This window comes from Megachile rotundata, chromosome 15, assembly GCF_050947335.1.
Source record: "Megachile rotundata isolate GNS110a chromosome 15, iyMegRotu1, whole genome shotgun sequence".
NCBI lineage: Eukaryota > Metazoa > Arthropoda > Insecta > Hymenoptera > Megachilidae > Megachile > Megachile rotundata.
Genome location: NC_134997.1, coordinates 3297447 through 3313554, shown reverse-complemented (window position 1 = coordinate 3313554; position 16108 = coordinate 3297447). Strand labels below are relative to the sequence as shown.

At 35.2% G+C, this 16108-nt stretch overlaps 2 protein-coding genes across 2 annotated transcripts in view; one reads left to right on the top strand and one right to left on the bottom strand.

Annotated features, from left to right (window-relative positions):
- Nucleotides 1–16108, bottom strand: part of LOC143265902 (uncharacterized) — a 155148-nt gene that overhangs the window by 136767 nt on the left and 2273 nt on the right. The window lies entirely within an intron of this gene.
- LOC100879391 (uncharacterized) overlaps nt 784–16108 on the top strand; it is a 34862-nt gene continuing 19537 nt past the window's right edge. Inside the window, exons 1-3 of the mRNA XM_076540558.1 lie at nt 784–2074; nt 2654–3097; nt 7984–8951. Of these exons, the coding sequence (XP_076396673.1) occupies nt 2726–3097; nt 7984–8951 (1340 nt within the window). The 5' untranslated portion in view covers nt 784–2074; nt 2654–2725. The remainder of the gene's footprint in view (nt 2075–2653; nt 3098–7983; nt 8952–16108) is intronic.

The window sequence follows — 16108 nt, the reverse complement described above, 5'->3', positions numbered from 1 at the left end:
TACGAATACGTCGACGAAATGCCAGTTCATTATAATTTTGTATTATTAGTTATAACTCCTTAATAAAACGTTTAAGAGCATATGTTCATATAACATTTTTTCCTTACTTTTACGCGTAGAACACACTGGCAAAGTTTGGCTGGAAAAAACTAGGACATCCTGTATATCCTGTCCAACTACTCAATCCCTCCAATGACCACGATAAAATATTGAGCTTATTGTACGCGTTAAATAAAAACTTGTCTAAAATTCTGAGTGGGATCAAATTTTATTAAATACAATACACCTGAATCCCTACGGAATACAACATATGTATATGTATACATATATCCCTACACCTTCCCAAAAACCAGTTAGATTTTCATTTTTGTTCAGCGAACTGTGGAATGTCTCCACCACATGATGAAATATCGAGCTTATTGTACACGCTAAATAAACACTTGCCTAAAATTCGGATTTGGATCAGATTTCATTAAATATAATAAACCTGAATCCCTGCGGGATACAACAACTTCAATAAATTATTGCAAGTAAATATGACTGCAACTACGTCATGTTTGGTCTCATTTTATTCAGAAAAATGTTACGAATATGATGGAAAAAATTGTATAGAAAATTGATTAAAAACAAAAAAGTTAGCAAGACATTGGCAATTTAAACAATTGAACAGACCTTTTATCTTTGCCAACTGTCGCAGCGTTTCTTCCTTTTTCATTTCAAGTTATATTGTGTTTGACCTTATTTTGATAAGAAAAATGAGAAAAATTTATTAATAAAAGTTGGATGACGAAAAAATAAAAAATAAAGAAGTTTTATATTTACACATGTACAGTTATAGGAATTTTCCTCAACTCGAAACATCAGTTACATTTCTCGCCGAGCGAGCTCTGCACGTTTCGAGGGGTCGCCCTCTCCAAGTGGTGGGGATAATATTTTTGCTTCTATCGAATGATTACTGTATTAAGGATAAGAACAAATGTTACAATAAAACGAATTCATAAGTAATGTTATTACATAGTTATGGTGAAAATGCAATAATTAAAAATACGTAGTTATGAGAATGAACTCTACTACGTTTGCTGCTGTCGACACACGTTCATACGCGAAATTTAATGAAATTATGCCAAGAGTTTTTTTGCGAATAGTTCAGAAACTAAACCTGATTGGTGGTTATATGTGTATGAAAGACTGATTCTATAATGTATTAAAAAATCATCGAAATAAGAGAGGTCGTGTGTTTTCGAAATCATTGTCGAATTATTATTATGTATTATTATAATTTACATGATCTTAGAGGTATTATTAAGTATTATAAAGAACAGGAAACTCATTTTACGAGGTAATAACATAATTCAGAGAAAAAATATTTCGTATTGAACCTCTTAAGATGTTGCATTCAAAGTCATTGTTCTTCAGGTTTTTAAAAGTATGTGCTGTGCTATCAAACTAAGTATTAATAACATCCAGGTTAAATTACATAGACTTCATAATATTTGAAACGTATTTACAAAAAAACAGAGTTATTGCATCTGTTCTTGTTCTATATGAAACCAATTGATTCCCGTGTAACAGTTCAGGCTGCTGACTTTTCTTCAATATTGATTTATAATTGGTTTATGTTATAATACTCCAATAATATGACTCGATACATTTGGCATGTACCCCGTGTGAAAAGAATACACTCCATTTACTCGGTATTAAGATATCTTTTCATTTTCAAAATTTACACTGCTTCTGCGAAATTTCTTCTGTTCAAAATTACAGGGATCTGTTTAGCAACTTGAAATCGTTGGAAGTATTAGATTTGTCACATAATCGATTGCAAGAAATTGAAGATACTAGTTTTAATTCCCTGAAGAATTTAAAGATCGCTGATATATCCTATAATCAACTTACATTGTCATCTTCGATCAAAAATGAATACGGAAACAAATCACCTTTTCACAATTGCACTTCTCTCAGTATATTGAGTTTGAGCAAAAACAATATATCACACATATTCGAAGATTGGGTTAAGGACCACACACAGCTGCGTATACTGGACCTGAGCTACAACGAAATATCTTACATATCAGTAAGTTAGCAAAAAATTCCTTACTTCACCAAAAAGTACAATTAAAAAGCTGTGATTATAAAACAATACAGTTAAATAACTCGTATCTATTTTATCAAAGAGTTACATTTGTTTGTAATCTTCCACAAATTGTTTCTGTTTCTTTTTCTATAATTTCAATATTAGTATTTTACTAATTAATATTTCGAAATGACAGTAACAGCATAAACGGAAAAAACAACAAAATAAAAGTTTTGTTTATTTCGTCCATGTTTTCTTTAAATATTGTTTAAAAAAGTGAGCTTTGTCCGCAAATATTTAATCGCACGTTAAGCATTGTTTGTGAAGGTGTGGAAATTACCAAATGTTTATATGTCCTAGTCTACTGAATTAAATAGTAGAATGAGAATGTAAAGTGTGCTAATAGTCAATGATGCCTACACAATCTCCACTTAAGTGGGCTTATGCATTCAAACAAATTTAAATAAGAATATTTAATACATACTAAATACATAAGACAGCGACCATAAATGGTATATTCATCACATTTGTTTAATTATAATCTCTAAATAACTTCTTTGTTGTATGACTTTATTTCAGGCTGAAGATCTACAATTTGTATCGGACAACATTACAGTATATCTCCAACATAATAAAATACAGCATATTTATATGACTCGGGCAGAAGAAATAGCGAAATATCAAAATAAAGCACGTGCCGTAAACATATTCGTTGGCAGCAATCCTATAATATGTGACTGCAATCTATATGATTTTGTCCGCTACTTGGAAGGAAAAATGCATCCTTACGTTCGAAATTACTTCATTATAAACCCAGGATATGATTCAATTTGTCATGGACAGGAACAGATGTATAATGTGTCTGTGCATACTTCAAAATCAAAGTCTTCCAAATATCTAAACTCGAAATCACATGTAAAACAGTGCCTTTGTAGAGAGAATGAAATGGACGGAATATTTGTAGTTGACTGTGCCTCTAAAGATTTAGCATTATCACATAAAAAATTATTGATACCCGATCTGGTACGTAACACATATTATTTTCTTATTCAATTAAAATTTCTTCATTTCTCATAAATAGCTCTATTGAATTTAGTTCTATTGAATGTCACTTGAAAACAATAAAACATTACTTCAATATAACATAAAACTGATGCAACTATAATAGAATATTTGCATATAAAATATACATTTTCAAAACGTCTTAAAATGTGTTATTTGAAAATTCTGTAGCTTCATCTGATGAACAAAAATCTGATATTCGCATGCTTTGAGTTGAACAGAATATTATACCTAGGTATTTAATGATGTTGGTTTGTGGAATAGGTTTACCATTTAGGTATACGGCAGGAGATTTCTGTTTCCTAAGTGTGAATATTATGTGATTTAATTGTCCTTCATTAACTTTTATTTTCCATTTATTAAACCAGGTTTCGAGGGTAAATAAGTTCTGCTGCAAAAGTTGTGTAATAGTATTAACGTTGACGCGGATGGCCAGAATAGCAGTGTCGTCCGCATAGGTCGATAATGAAGTGTCCCGTGATGTTGGTATATCTAAGGTGTAAAGGTTGTAAGGAATCGATCCTAACACACTGCCTTGCAGTGTCTCCAGCGTGTATCGTGTACAGTTTGGTATATTCGTTCTGGAATTTTACCTGAAATTTTCTATTAGATAGATATGACTTCATGAGATGGTAGTACGGTGCAGGAAAATTGGTTGCTGCTTTATACAGTAAGCCTTGATGCCAGACCTTATAAAAGGCTTTCTCGATGTCTAAAAAAACAGCAGAACCAGTATGCTTTGTTTTCGAAGCATGTAATGACCTTATTGAGTATCCTATGTATTTGCTTAATGGTTGTATGTTTATTGCGAAAACCGAATTGATAATCAGGGATGAAGATCCTTTCCGCTATAATTATTTTTATTCTAACTGATATTATTCATTCGAGGATTTTAGACATAATTGGAAGTGAAATCGGTCTGTATGAAGTAGTAAAATGTGGATCTTTCTCAGGTTTGAGTAGCATGATAACTTTTAGGCTATTTTCCATTGGCTAGGGAAGTATTTTATTCTTAGCACAGAATTGAATAGAATAATTAGGTACCTTATGGCCTTTGGGGGCCGTTGATGGCATCATGTCCGGGAGTTTTCTTAATTTGGATTCTATGTATGATTCTTTTTACTTCGCTTAACTTCGTTCTGCAAATTGTTTCGTCACCTATTGTGTCCGATAGTTCGGTAAAATTAAGTATTTCGTCCTGTGGGCTTGGGCTATCGAATGAGTGGTGTTGGCAAGTTTTACGTAGGTGTTCGGCAAATGTTTCGGCCTTTTCTGACAAGGGACGTCACTCAATTGATACACGCCGATTTTTATGAAATTTTTATATGATATAGAACTCGAAAAAATATTTGACACGTATTTTTTTTATCGCCAAACATCCACACTGAAGTGGTGAAAATAACCCTTAAAGTTGGGGTTGAAAAAACTATTTTCGCAAATATCTCGGGAGCTATTAGGCCTAGACAAAAAATTCAAAGTGCAAATTTTTCTGTTTTAGAAGGACAATAATATGGCGTCAGTGGATTTTTTAAAAATTCATTTGTCTGAAAAATATGTTAAAAATTAACATTGTTTTGCAAATTTTTTTTTATAAAACGTGGTACCATTTTGATCAAATTTCACGTACATAAACTGTGGGTCCAAGGAAAAAATACGGGTAAATTGGAATTTTCAATTTCGCTTATAAAAAAAATATTACTGTCGTTGAAATTATACGTACATTTTATACCTTCCGTTCGGCGTACGACTGATTTCTATAACATAGTATTCTGGCAATTGTGTTATATTACATTTTTTGAATTTGAACTTTGAATTTTTTGTCTAGGCCTAATAGTTTCCGAGATATTTGCGAAAATAGTTTTTTCAACCCCAACTTTAAGGGTTATTTTCACCACTTCAGAGTGGATATTTGGCGATAAAAAAAATAAGTGTCAAATAGTTTTTTTCAGTTCTATAATATATAAAAATTTCATAAAAATCGGCGTGTATCAATTGGGTGATGTCCCTTGTGAGTTAGATTTACCTTATTTACCCGTTGCTGTTTTAATTACCGGAATATAACGTATAGGGCGTTTCATTTTTTGTATGGCTTTCCATAGTGAATAGTATGCGTCCTTAGATGGGGATAAGTTGATAATGAAGTTGTTGAATTGCTTGTTACTGTAGTCTTCGAGTGTTGCTTTCAATTTTTTGGTAGCTGCGTTTAGAAGTCTTTTGTTGTATGGAGTTTTCTGTTTTTGTCAGGTCTTTTTGAGCTTTCTTTTGTTTTTTATTTTCAGTATTATGTAGTTCGGAAGTGTTACAGTATGGTTGAATATGGTGGTTGGTAGTGTTGCTTTTATAATAGCTTGTAACCGTACGACAGGGTTGCTGCTACGTTCACATAGTTAAAAGGACACGTCGCGCCGTAGCAGGCCCCATCAATTTTGGGATTATGTCGGCGCAAGCGCGAACGGGCTCCCCCCTATCGTTATCATGAACTCCGAACCTACGTGGCCCGTGCAGATCGATAGATCGCTCTCTTGCTATTGAACTTCTTATGAGTCTAGACATATTACTAAAACGGATCAGTATAAATCACATTAATCGCAAGCAATTCCGAAATTACGATGCACGGTAGTTAACGCGATTTCTGGCTTTCATGTAGATTTTGATTTCACGGTTTCGTTCAAGGATTTTGACACTGATATTGACGGCACGGCGGATGTTTGTTGTTTCCCGAAACGGTGAAGTAAAGTATGATGAAAATTCTCGCGATGCTCTCATCGTGACGATTTTCATTGTTCGCGGTGGGAAAGAAGAAAATTTTTGCATAGTTTCTTGTGTTTAACCGCGTCCCACCGCTGCGATATCGTTAATTTGCTAAATGTCGGGCAGTTAAAAGCAAAATGGAATTGATTGCAATACGCACTAATAATTCATACCGTATGTCAGAAAATCTAATTATCTCACTTTCACACAATGCGTAACGATTCAGATTTTGGGGTAAGTGCTCAGTGGTTCACCAAAGTCCTCTTACCAGAAGGAATAAGATAGATGAATCATTCACGAGCATTCACAACTGAACGCCATGTACCACGATGGAAAGTACTTACACGATCGGCCTCATTCATTTCTTTTCACGCTTGATTCATGGCAAATTTGCCGAACTTCATTCATTCTCTTTCAGCATTCTCACCTTCCCCACTCCGTGGCCAGATCTGTAGGAACACTATTCCTATCATAAATTATTTAAAGGCAAAATAGCGTCAGCTAATTGCCCTCGAAGACCCTTAAAAATACGTTGACGTTAACGCATAGTGTCAGTAGCAAATGCCCGCGCACTAGACTCGACTTTACGTGTTTTTACCGCGCGCGAATTATGATCGGATCGACGTTTCTCTGCTATTACTGTGTTGCCGCGACCGATATCTTGCTCGAACGTGAGCAGTCGGAACGAAGTTTCACGAATAAATGTGTAAAATTGATCTAACGTGGAAAGGACGTCTCAATTCAGGGTTTCTTCCCATTTTGGGGGGATTTCACTCGGCAGCGCCCTTTCCAGTACGCGAATAATGAAATCCGGATCCGGATCGACTCCGAACAACTTCAACATGCTAATATTTTGACGAATCTCATCAATTAATTTTGCGAGCTCGTTAGAGGTTGCCTTGGTCACTGAATTTATATCAGTAATAGGGTCGTAATGTTTCGTAACGAGTATACGCCGTTTCTCGACGAATCAACTAAGAGACGCCACACGTTAATAATTTTCCGCGCTCGCGTTAAAAGGTAAAATTTTATTTAGCGTGTCGCCCTGAAGAGAACTCTTCAAGTATAGAAATTTTTCTACATCTAGAAAACCATCCTAGAAAGCCATTTGTCGATGCTTCCGTCGAATTTCGGTAGTTCGGCTACCGGCAATTTCAGGGTGCGCAGCCCATCTACTATTATGATATTATAATACCACATCGCGTTATCGAATGTATCATTGATTCGTGCTGATGAAGTTCCGGCAGTCGTCATCGATTCGATTTTACTCGCAACGTAATAGTAACGACTCACGATTTCATCGATGTCATCCAACTTTCTATCACTTAATTGAATTAAGTTATTAATCATGTCTCGTATTTCTATAATTTTAATTTTGCTTTTTGTGTATTTAAAATAATCCAAACCATCCCAAAAATGAAACTAATATTTTTTCATAATACTCATAATATTTATACACTTAAAAAAGTATTAGAACCATGCTGATTTCGATCGAACTTATAATGCATCGTCAAGTATCGTAAGCTAGTTAATAATTGTAGCTAGTGGAAGGGCTACGAAAAATGAAGGAAAGGGAGTGGGCGTTCCGTTCGGGACCCGCTAGTGGACTCGTCAATAAGGCATCCTAGCAGGCCCTTGTCTTAGACGTGGGGATCTATGGAAGGGATAGACAGGAACTATTAGTATGAATAGGAAGATTCACCGAGTACTAACGAGAAAATCAAGTCTCGATCTTATACGCCGTTTAGTCGCGACGAGCGTAGAAGAGAAACCGCCACAATGGAAATAAAACGAATAATTAAGAGATATCAATAACAAAAAAATAAGTAAAAGCAAAATAAGAATTCAGAAACTGAGTCGTTCATAACGAGAAACATATAAAGTTTATATTAAAACTGTGACTATATTGCTGACTGTTCTATTACAATAAGTAATCAGTAGAGTAATACATCACGCTCTAAAAATTCTTCACTGATAAAAACTAAATTAATTATCTTTCTAAATATTATGTTTTTGCTCACCTCCTTACAATAGTCAAACTCGAAATCAGTAAACATCATGTCAGTTAGTCCGTTAAAAATTTTTCTCCTGTTTAGATGCCGTGTCACAAGCAACAACGGTCAACCTTTGACATGTTTAATTACTTATTCAAGCAGAAGTGCGATCTATCAATGAACTGGAGCCTAGGACACTACGCGAGCCCAACTGGCAGACAGGAAGTGAAAAAGTTACTGTTTAAACCGTTTGGTAATTTGAGCACCATCCTAACCAGGAATCATTTGAAAGGTTTCCCACATTTGCAGCAGATAATTCTATCAAGCAATGGTATAACGCACCTTAGTAGTGACATTTTCGCGGATGTATCTCACCTTGTTGTTCTCGATTTACGGAATAACAATGTACGATTAGCTCCAAGGATTTTTAATAACACTCCAACACTCAAAGTGTTAGAATTGAGTAACAACTCAATTAATGAAATTGAATCCGGTACATTCGATCCTCTTACGAAGCTGCAGACGTTGAACTTTTCATTGAATAACTTGACGCAGCTTAAGTCCGGTATATTCGACAAACTCGTTTCTTTAACATCTTTAGACCTGAGTTCCAACAATTTAAACTCTTTGCCAGAAAACATTTTCGCAAAGATAGAAAATATGGAAGTGCTGAAATTAGATAACAACAGCTTCAACTCATTACCGACACATTTACTGAAGCAGAACGCTAAACTGAAACGTATAACCTTATGCAATAATAGAAATAATATGACTCTACCAGAGACATTTTTCGGAAATCTAACGCAACTTAAAGAGCTAAAATTAGAATATAACGGTTGGATCATGTTGCCGAAAAATATATTTTGGAGTCTTAGATCATTAGAAAATATCAGTTTGGGGAGAAATGATTTGCTGTCACTAGATGAAAGTGTTTTTTACAAATTACGCCGTTTGTTGGAGCTGGATCTCAGTTACAATAAACTGACTACGCTACCAGATGAAATTTTCTCCCGAACGTACGAATTGATACACCTAAATTTGGCAGGGAACCGCATCACTTCTATCAACGGGTAAGTTTGTTATTACATGCCTGCTATAATTTAAGCGTTTGTTCGGAAAGCGTTTCTAAAAATTGTTATAGGCTAATCCGTTCTTTATAAATGTAAATTTCTTGTGTACTATATTTCGTATTAAAAAATAATTTAGGTGCAAAATGTATAGTTTCAGCGGTGTCGCAACTTATAAATAGTTCCTTTAATGAATAGATGCTGAAAAGTCATATAGGTGACACTTTAAATGGAATTATTTTTACTACTTTTACTTTAAATGGAATTATATATTTATTTTTGAATGTATTAATTGATGTTGCTTATTATTATCCATAAAATTATATTAAGTTATTTGTAGCAAAAGGTTACTTGCATGTGATGGTCTTTTTGGAACAATTGATATATAAACCCAACTATTTGTATATACAGGGTGTCCCGCAATTAGTGTAGGACCCGAAAAGGCGTGGTAGGTAGGGCGATTCTGAACAACTTTTTCCTTTGCCAAAATATTGGTTGAGGCTCCATTTTCGAGTTATTAGCAAAAAACACTGACCAATGAGAGCGTGCACAGACCGGCCGCGCGAAAGCGAGAGCGACAGCTTCGAATATGACGGCCGATCGTCGTCGTGAACAAACGTATCGATACCGTCGGTATAACGTCGGTATAACGTCGGTATAGCGTCGGTATAACAGGAAGCTATTAGGTGAAAGTTAAATTGAATAATGAATTAAGAAGTTAAGAATAATATTAAGTTCTTCGTAATTCGTGAATAGGAGATAAACCAATTAGTTGTTATTTACCCAGACCAAGTATCTTGTATTTATTTTAAGCCTTCAAAAAGGAAAAAGAAAAAATTCACGAAAATTCATTCTGTCGATTATTCTAATGAAGCAAATGAATAAATTCACGTTTCAAAACGAATGAGTACCTTCCCTACGAAATGGGATAACATTGAAATAAAATATCTAATGCAGTACCTCATTGAAGTGAAATAAATCAATTGCTGCGTACGTATAATTTTAAAAATATGGAAACAACTTAAATGAAACTTACCCATTGATTCATGAAAAAACTAGCTTCGATAAAAAATATTTATGTCACCGGGTAGATCCACCGATCAGAGCATCAACAGCTGATATCCTGGCAGGGTCAATGAACTCTCAATTTATTTCACTGTCTCTTTCTAATAATTGCACAACATAAGCACGACCGGTAAACGGACCGAATGAAAACGCGTGAACGATTATACATAGATATGTATGTTTAACGATACGCTATATTCTCATTATAAGGTATCCGAATTGAGGAATCGATATTATATTGTATTTTATTAGAAGACATTGTTAGACTGGCCACGGATCGCGGTTTCGTTCTCGATCGCGAAGCATACGTCGCGAACGGTTGCCATGCAACGATGATCTGTTGAACGACTGCGGCGTCGATCGACAGTCATCGTTTATTGTCGAAAGATACGTGTTGAAATAAAATGTATCGTTGTTTTTAATACAAAATTCTGTTTTCTTGCTTTCAAGATAATATAGTTTAAATTATTTATGAATATTCGTTTATGTGTTTTCATTCGTCGTATTTATGTGTTAAATTCACAGTGAAAATTAGTGAAAATTAGTGAAAAATGACAGAAAAAAGTGATAATGAAAACTAATAATGAGAGATGACAGTGATAAGTGACAGTGAAGTTTCTTGAGAGTTTTTTCAGAGTTTCTATTATTTATGAGAACAGTAAGGATCGGTGGATCGACCCAGTGACAGAGATGCATTTTCATCGTGATTATTTGCAGTTCAATGGGTGAGTTACATTTAAATTTATTAATTATTCAATTCAAATTTTTATTTGTTGAATAGAAAAGGTATTTAATTTTTTAAAAATGAGAATTTGTTCTTTTTCATCATCACAATATCGAACGAAAATAATTTTCCATATTTTATCCGTTATTTCTTTGCCATAACGAATAAACGTATCGAATAAATTCGATTTACTTTGATTACGTGAGTAGAGACTAATTTTGTTATTTCTTATTCATGAATGAATGATAATTCAACAATAATCCAGATTTTTTTATTCATTATTCAACGTAACTTTCATCTAACAGCTTTCTATTATACCGACGTTATTCCGACAGTATCGATACATTTGTTCACGACGACGATCGGCCGTCATATTCGAAGCTTTTGCTCACGCTTTCGCGCACCCGGTCTATGCGCGCTCTCATTGGTCAGTGTTTTTTGCTAATAACTCGAAAATGGAGCCTCAACCAATATTTTGGCAAAGGAAAAAGTTGTTCAGAATCGCCCCACCTACCACCCCTTTTCGGGTCCTACACTAATTGCGGGACACCCTGTATATGAACACATAACGCGCAGATAATTTGTATCTCTTGACTGAAATTTATTACCCTATAATAATCATCGCTAAAAACAACAAATTCGAAAAACACGTATCCCCTATTTTAATCCATAGTTTACATACACAAAGTTGCAAGAACTAGTTCAACATTTAGTACAAAAATTTAAACAAAAATTATAAATTTTCGAAATATTTTGTGCGATGGCACAACACACCGTACAACATAGAGTCACGATACCTATGACCTCATAAACATTGAGAGTCAAAAAAGTCAATAAAACAATATACTTTACCACTACACTATAAACTAAGATCGAAACCATCCCTCCTAGTCAAGTCCGCGGTCTGTTATAGGCCCATAATAAAATTTCTGGGGAAACCCAAAAAAAACCGTTCCCTCGTCATCTCTACTGTCACTTTCCTTCCTATTGTAGTTATTTGGGTAAAGAAAAACAGTCCGGTTTAAAGAAAAATAGTATTTAATAATATAGATATATTGAGAACAAACAAAAAAAATATAGATATATTGAGAACAAAAAAAAAAAAACTGGCATATTCACGAGTTTGTGACCGACTGACGAAACTTGCAACATATTTAATTGGATATGAACAAAAGAATGCGGCGCTCATCCTCTCTAACGATGTGTACAGACACGTCGAAAAATATAACTGGACTGGATAACTTTTGCAATAACTGACTTTTTTCTTTGCATCATTCATCACGCATAATGTGTAGTTTGTACATGGTGAGGAACTTTCGTAAACGAATTCATGTGGAAAAAGATGGACATTTTTAACATTTCGATACTAAGGACTGGACAATCGTGGTGCGTGTGCACTTATGTGTTTGTTTAGTATGGATCCCGAAAATTGTACCATTATTATACGGAAAACATCAAATATGACAGTCACCCTTTTTACTTGATTAATTATTTAAAAAAAACTGTGCTTGGTCTTCACCTTTACTTTCGTTTCATCCATACAATGAGCTCCGTTAATAAATTTATATTTATTAATATTTGTGAATTTTATAACTACTTATTTATAAAATACGATTTATTTGTACATGACCAAGGTTAACCGTCATGCTTGTGTCACGGGAGTATTTCCGCGGATGAAATAAACTAACACCAGTACAACTGTATCTACGGTTTCTGAAGTTAAACTTTTGATCTTTACGGATTTTTTAGGATACGCGTCGCGAAACTATGGATTTTGTCGAATAATGGAGAGTCAGAGCTTCGGCTTTGAAAGTCAAGGAAGAACTAGTTTATTATGTCAAAGGCGGGGATTATATATTGTACATTGAATGAGTCAGTTGTTTTCGGGACTATTGGCTTATCGCTTGTGAATCATGTGTTTTTGGGGGTTATGGAGTTATCGCTTGAGAATCATCTTGTTACTCTTGAGTTTGGGTTGACGTGTTATCTACTGTGACACTTGCATCCATCGCTCTCACATTTGGGCGCGCACTATTCTCTCGCTCTGATTGGTCAGTGTTTTTCATTAATAATTCAAAAACTAAGATTTAACCAGCATTTTGGTAAAAGAAGAAGTTGTTCAGAATCACCCCAGCTACCACTCCCTAAAATTATACCCACCAGTAGCCGAATACCCTCTATAGAGTGGTTCAGGGTCCTTCACACTGGCGTGTCCAAGTCAGAGAAGGTTGTCAATCATCATCCCACTAGTTGATAGATTCTTCGTTGGAATGACAGCAGGTTACGTTGATAAATTTGATTGTGAAATTGTAAGGAAGGCAGTTCGAAATACTAATGTATTGCGGCTCGTGCGGCTTATAGATCATCTCAATGTAGATCAGATCAACGGAATTTGTTTCAGTCCCACTTCGTACTCTACAGTACCTTCGTGTCTTGATACAGGTTCAACAAGTAGTTCAATTGCGATGATGGTGCGCAAGGGTGAGTGTGCGTCACCAAAAGTAGTCCACAGTTGCGATGATTCGCAAGGGTGACTCATAAGTCCACCAAAAGTAACGCAAGACTGAACAAGTTGCCTCAAAACTGCCAGAAAGGAAGGAATAGAGGAATTCCAGGTCATGTAGGCGTCACCATAAAGGACCAATCAGGACAGTTTGTTATTTGGAAAAAATAGTGATTGGTGAGATGGTTCAGCGAATGAGATCGTGAGACCTTTGCCTCCGTTCTAAGATTGTAAATATCGTTTGTTAATAAAGTGATCCAAACACTTGAATGATTTGGGTCCTTCAAAGGAACCAGGTAATGGGGCACACTACGAGACTGTTGAATGACCGAGTCCGAGTGCCTTGACCCGTCGAGTAAGTAAGGATTTCATAAACACTGCACATCGCAGGAGTGCCTACTTTAGGATCAAGGATATAAACTTCGTTAAGGAAAGATATATTGGCACTAGACTGATGTGCCTTTTTGGCCTGTTAGAAAGCTATTGTCAATAGTTAAGAACGTCAAGTTATGGAGACGTTCATGTGGTCTTAATTATCCGTTTAAAATTGTAGGAGTGAAACGTTTTGGGCTTGACAGGATACCCATAAATATTCAGCTAATTATATTCTGAGCAACTCAGAATAAGCACAACGATCAAGTAGCAACTCGATTCATTTTTATCTTATCTCGCGAATTCGCGATCGTACATTATTTAAACAAATAAAGTTTATTATGTTACGCATGAGAAAGCTCTGCACTGCTTTACAATGTGCTGATTGTGGTTACAAAGATGTTGATAAAACGATCTTGAATGAATCTGACTCCGCAGATTATGATCTGGCTCTAACTTAGCTCACACGCGCCTGCTTGCTTCTGTTCTTATATTCTCTCTTATCTCCAAACTATGCTACTCTTTTTGACTTATCTTGTTTGTGACTTTGGGACCGCGTGTTATGTTGTTTACGTCACCTGACCGATGAGAATTAAAATTTTTTTATACACAAAAATTCCCTATTTAAAGACGAACAATTTAAAAAAAAGCTTCCAATTTTTTCCTCTCATTCCGGAAATATTCCCAAAAGTACGATTTCAGCTTCCAACTTTAAGGGCTATTTTCATCCCTTCAATGTAAATGATGGCCGATAAAAAAAATACATGTCAAATATTTTCTTGAGAACTATGTTTCACATAAATTTCATTAAAATCGGTGTATCTTGGTTCGATGTTGTTAGGTATTGTGCTAGGTTTTAATTCAATTTTTTGAATCGGGAGTAAAGGAGGGGAAATTGACTGTTAACACCTGTTATGCGTGGAACAATCACAATCACTTTATTTTAGATTGCACAATTCAATACGTAACAAAGAGCACATGAGTTCACTCAACGACCGGTAGACGAAAATACGACGGAAACGCACGGAAATCTTGCCCTTGACCACAATTACTGCGTGCGAACGCGACGGAAGTCTTGGGCGGAACTATGCGTTAGCTCCGAACGCGACGGAATCTTCACGCAATGATAATAACGATAAAATAATTTTAAGAAAAAAAATACGCCGTCTTCAAAATGCACTAAAAAGTATAAAAATACTTTTAAGAAAAAAAAATACACCGACTTCGAAATGCACTAAAAAGTATAAAATAATTTCTATTTCATTGAATCATACAATTACGTAACAGATATGAATGAAACCTATTTACTCGTTAGGTAGTGTATTAAATACATTTCAACCTTTTCGGAGGCGGCGCAAAATTAAAAATACCTCAGTAAACGTTGTTGCCAATAACCAGTTGGTTGTGGTATGACGTATTGGAAATTAATAAATCCTGAGAAGCAATACGAACCATTATAGATATATCTGGTAATATACGTAAATGTAACGACTGCATCTTCATTTCGCAACGTTTCTGATATAAATGAGGGAATGCGAACATGGACGAACGTGCGAGTGAGAGTGCAAGAGAGTATACGTGGAAGTGTGTGAGAGAGAGAGAGTACGAACGACTGCGGGTGAGTACGTGTGCGTGTGCAAAAGAATGCGTGAAAATGACAAAAGAAGTGTGCATGGCCAAAAGGCAATCGACGACAGGATTAGACCTGTTTCGGACGCGTTCCTGTAAAGACGTATTAAATTCATTGTCCTCATTATTCTTTATTCGTTATATTAAATTCATTATTTGTTAAAAGTTGAGCCATTTTAATTCGACCATCCCTCCGATCCATTCCTACATAAATGAAATTGAATCGACTTCGTTCGCATGTGGAAGCCATGGATCTAAGAACCTATAAACGGAGCCCACACCGCGGGAATTACCAAAATTGCAGCAGATAGGCTCTATTTTTATAGTATATGCGGCGATCGAGTCTTTCCGTCGCATACTCTATGAATCTAGATAGACCATAGTTACATTCTATACGCGCTAACACCTACTTCGCGGCGTGCTGTCGAGTTATATGTATAGAAAAAAAATAGATATACAAACTTTGCCTATGTTCGGCTGTCCAAAAGTTGACATGTTCAAGAAAATCTTTTAATTTTGCGCCGCCTCCGAAAAGGTTGAAATGTATTTACTATACTACCAAACTGTAAGTAGGTTTCATTCATATCTGCTACGTAATTGTATGATTGAATGAAATAGAAATTACTTCATTAGGAAACAGAAATTATTTTATACTTTTTAGTGCATTTCGAAGTCGGCGTATTTTTTTTCTTAAAATTATTTTATTTCACGCTTTTTAGTGGAATGGGAAGAATTGTATAGGATACTGTGAGACAGTTCTTCCGGGCTTTTTTTGTCTGCGTAAATGCCATGAACATAATTAAGTAAAAGACAACATGGATATTCGTTTTTCAATTTTTTTCGCTAATATCTCGAAAACAAAAGCTT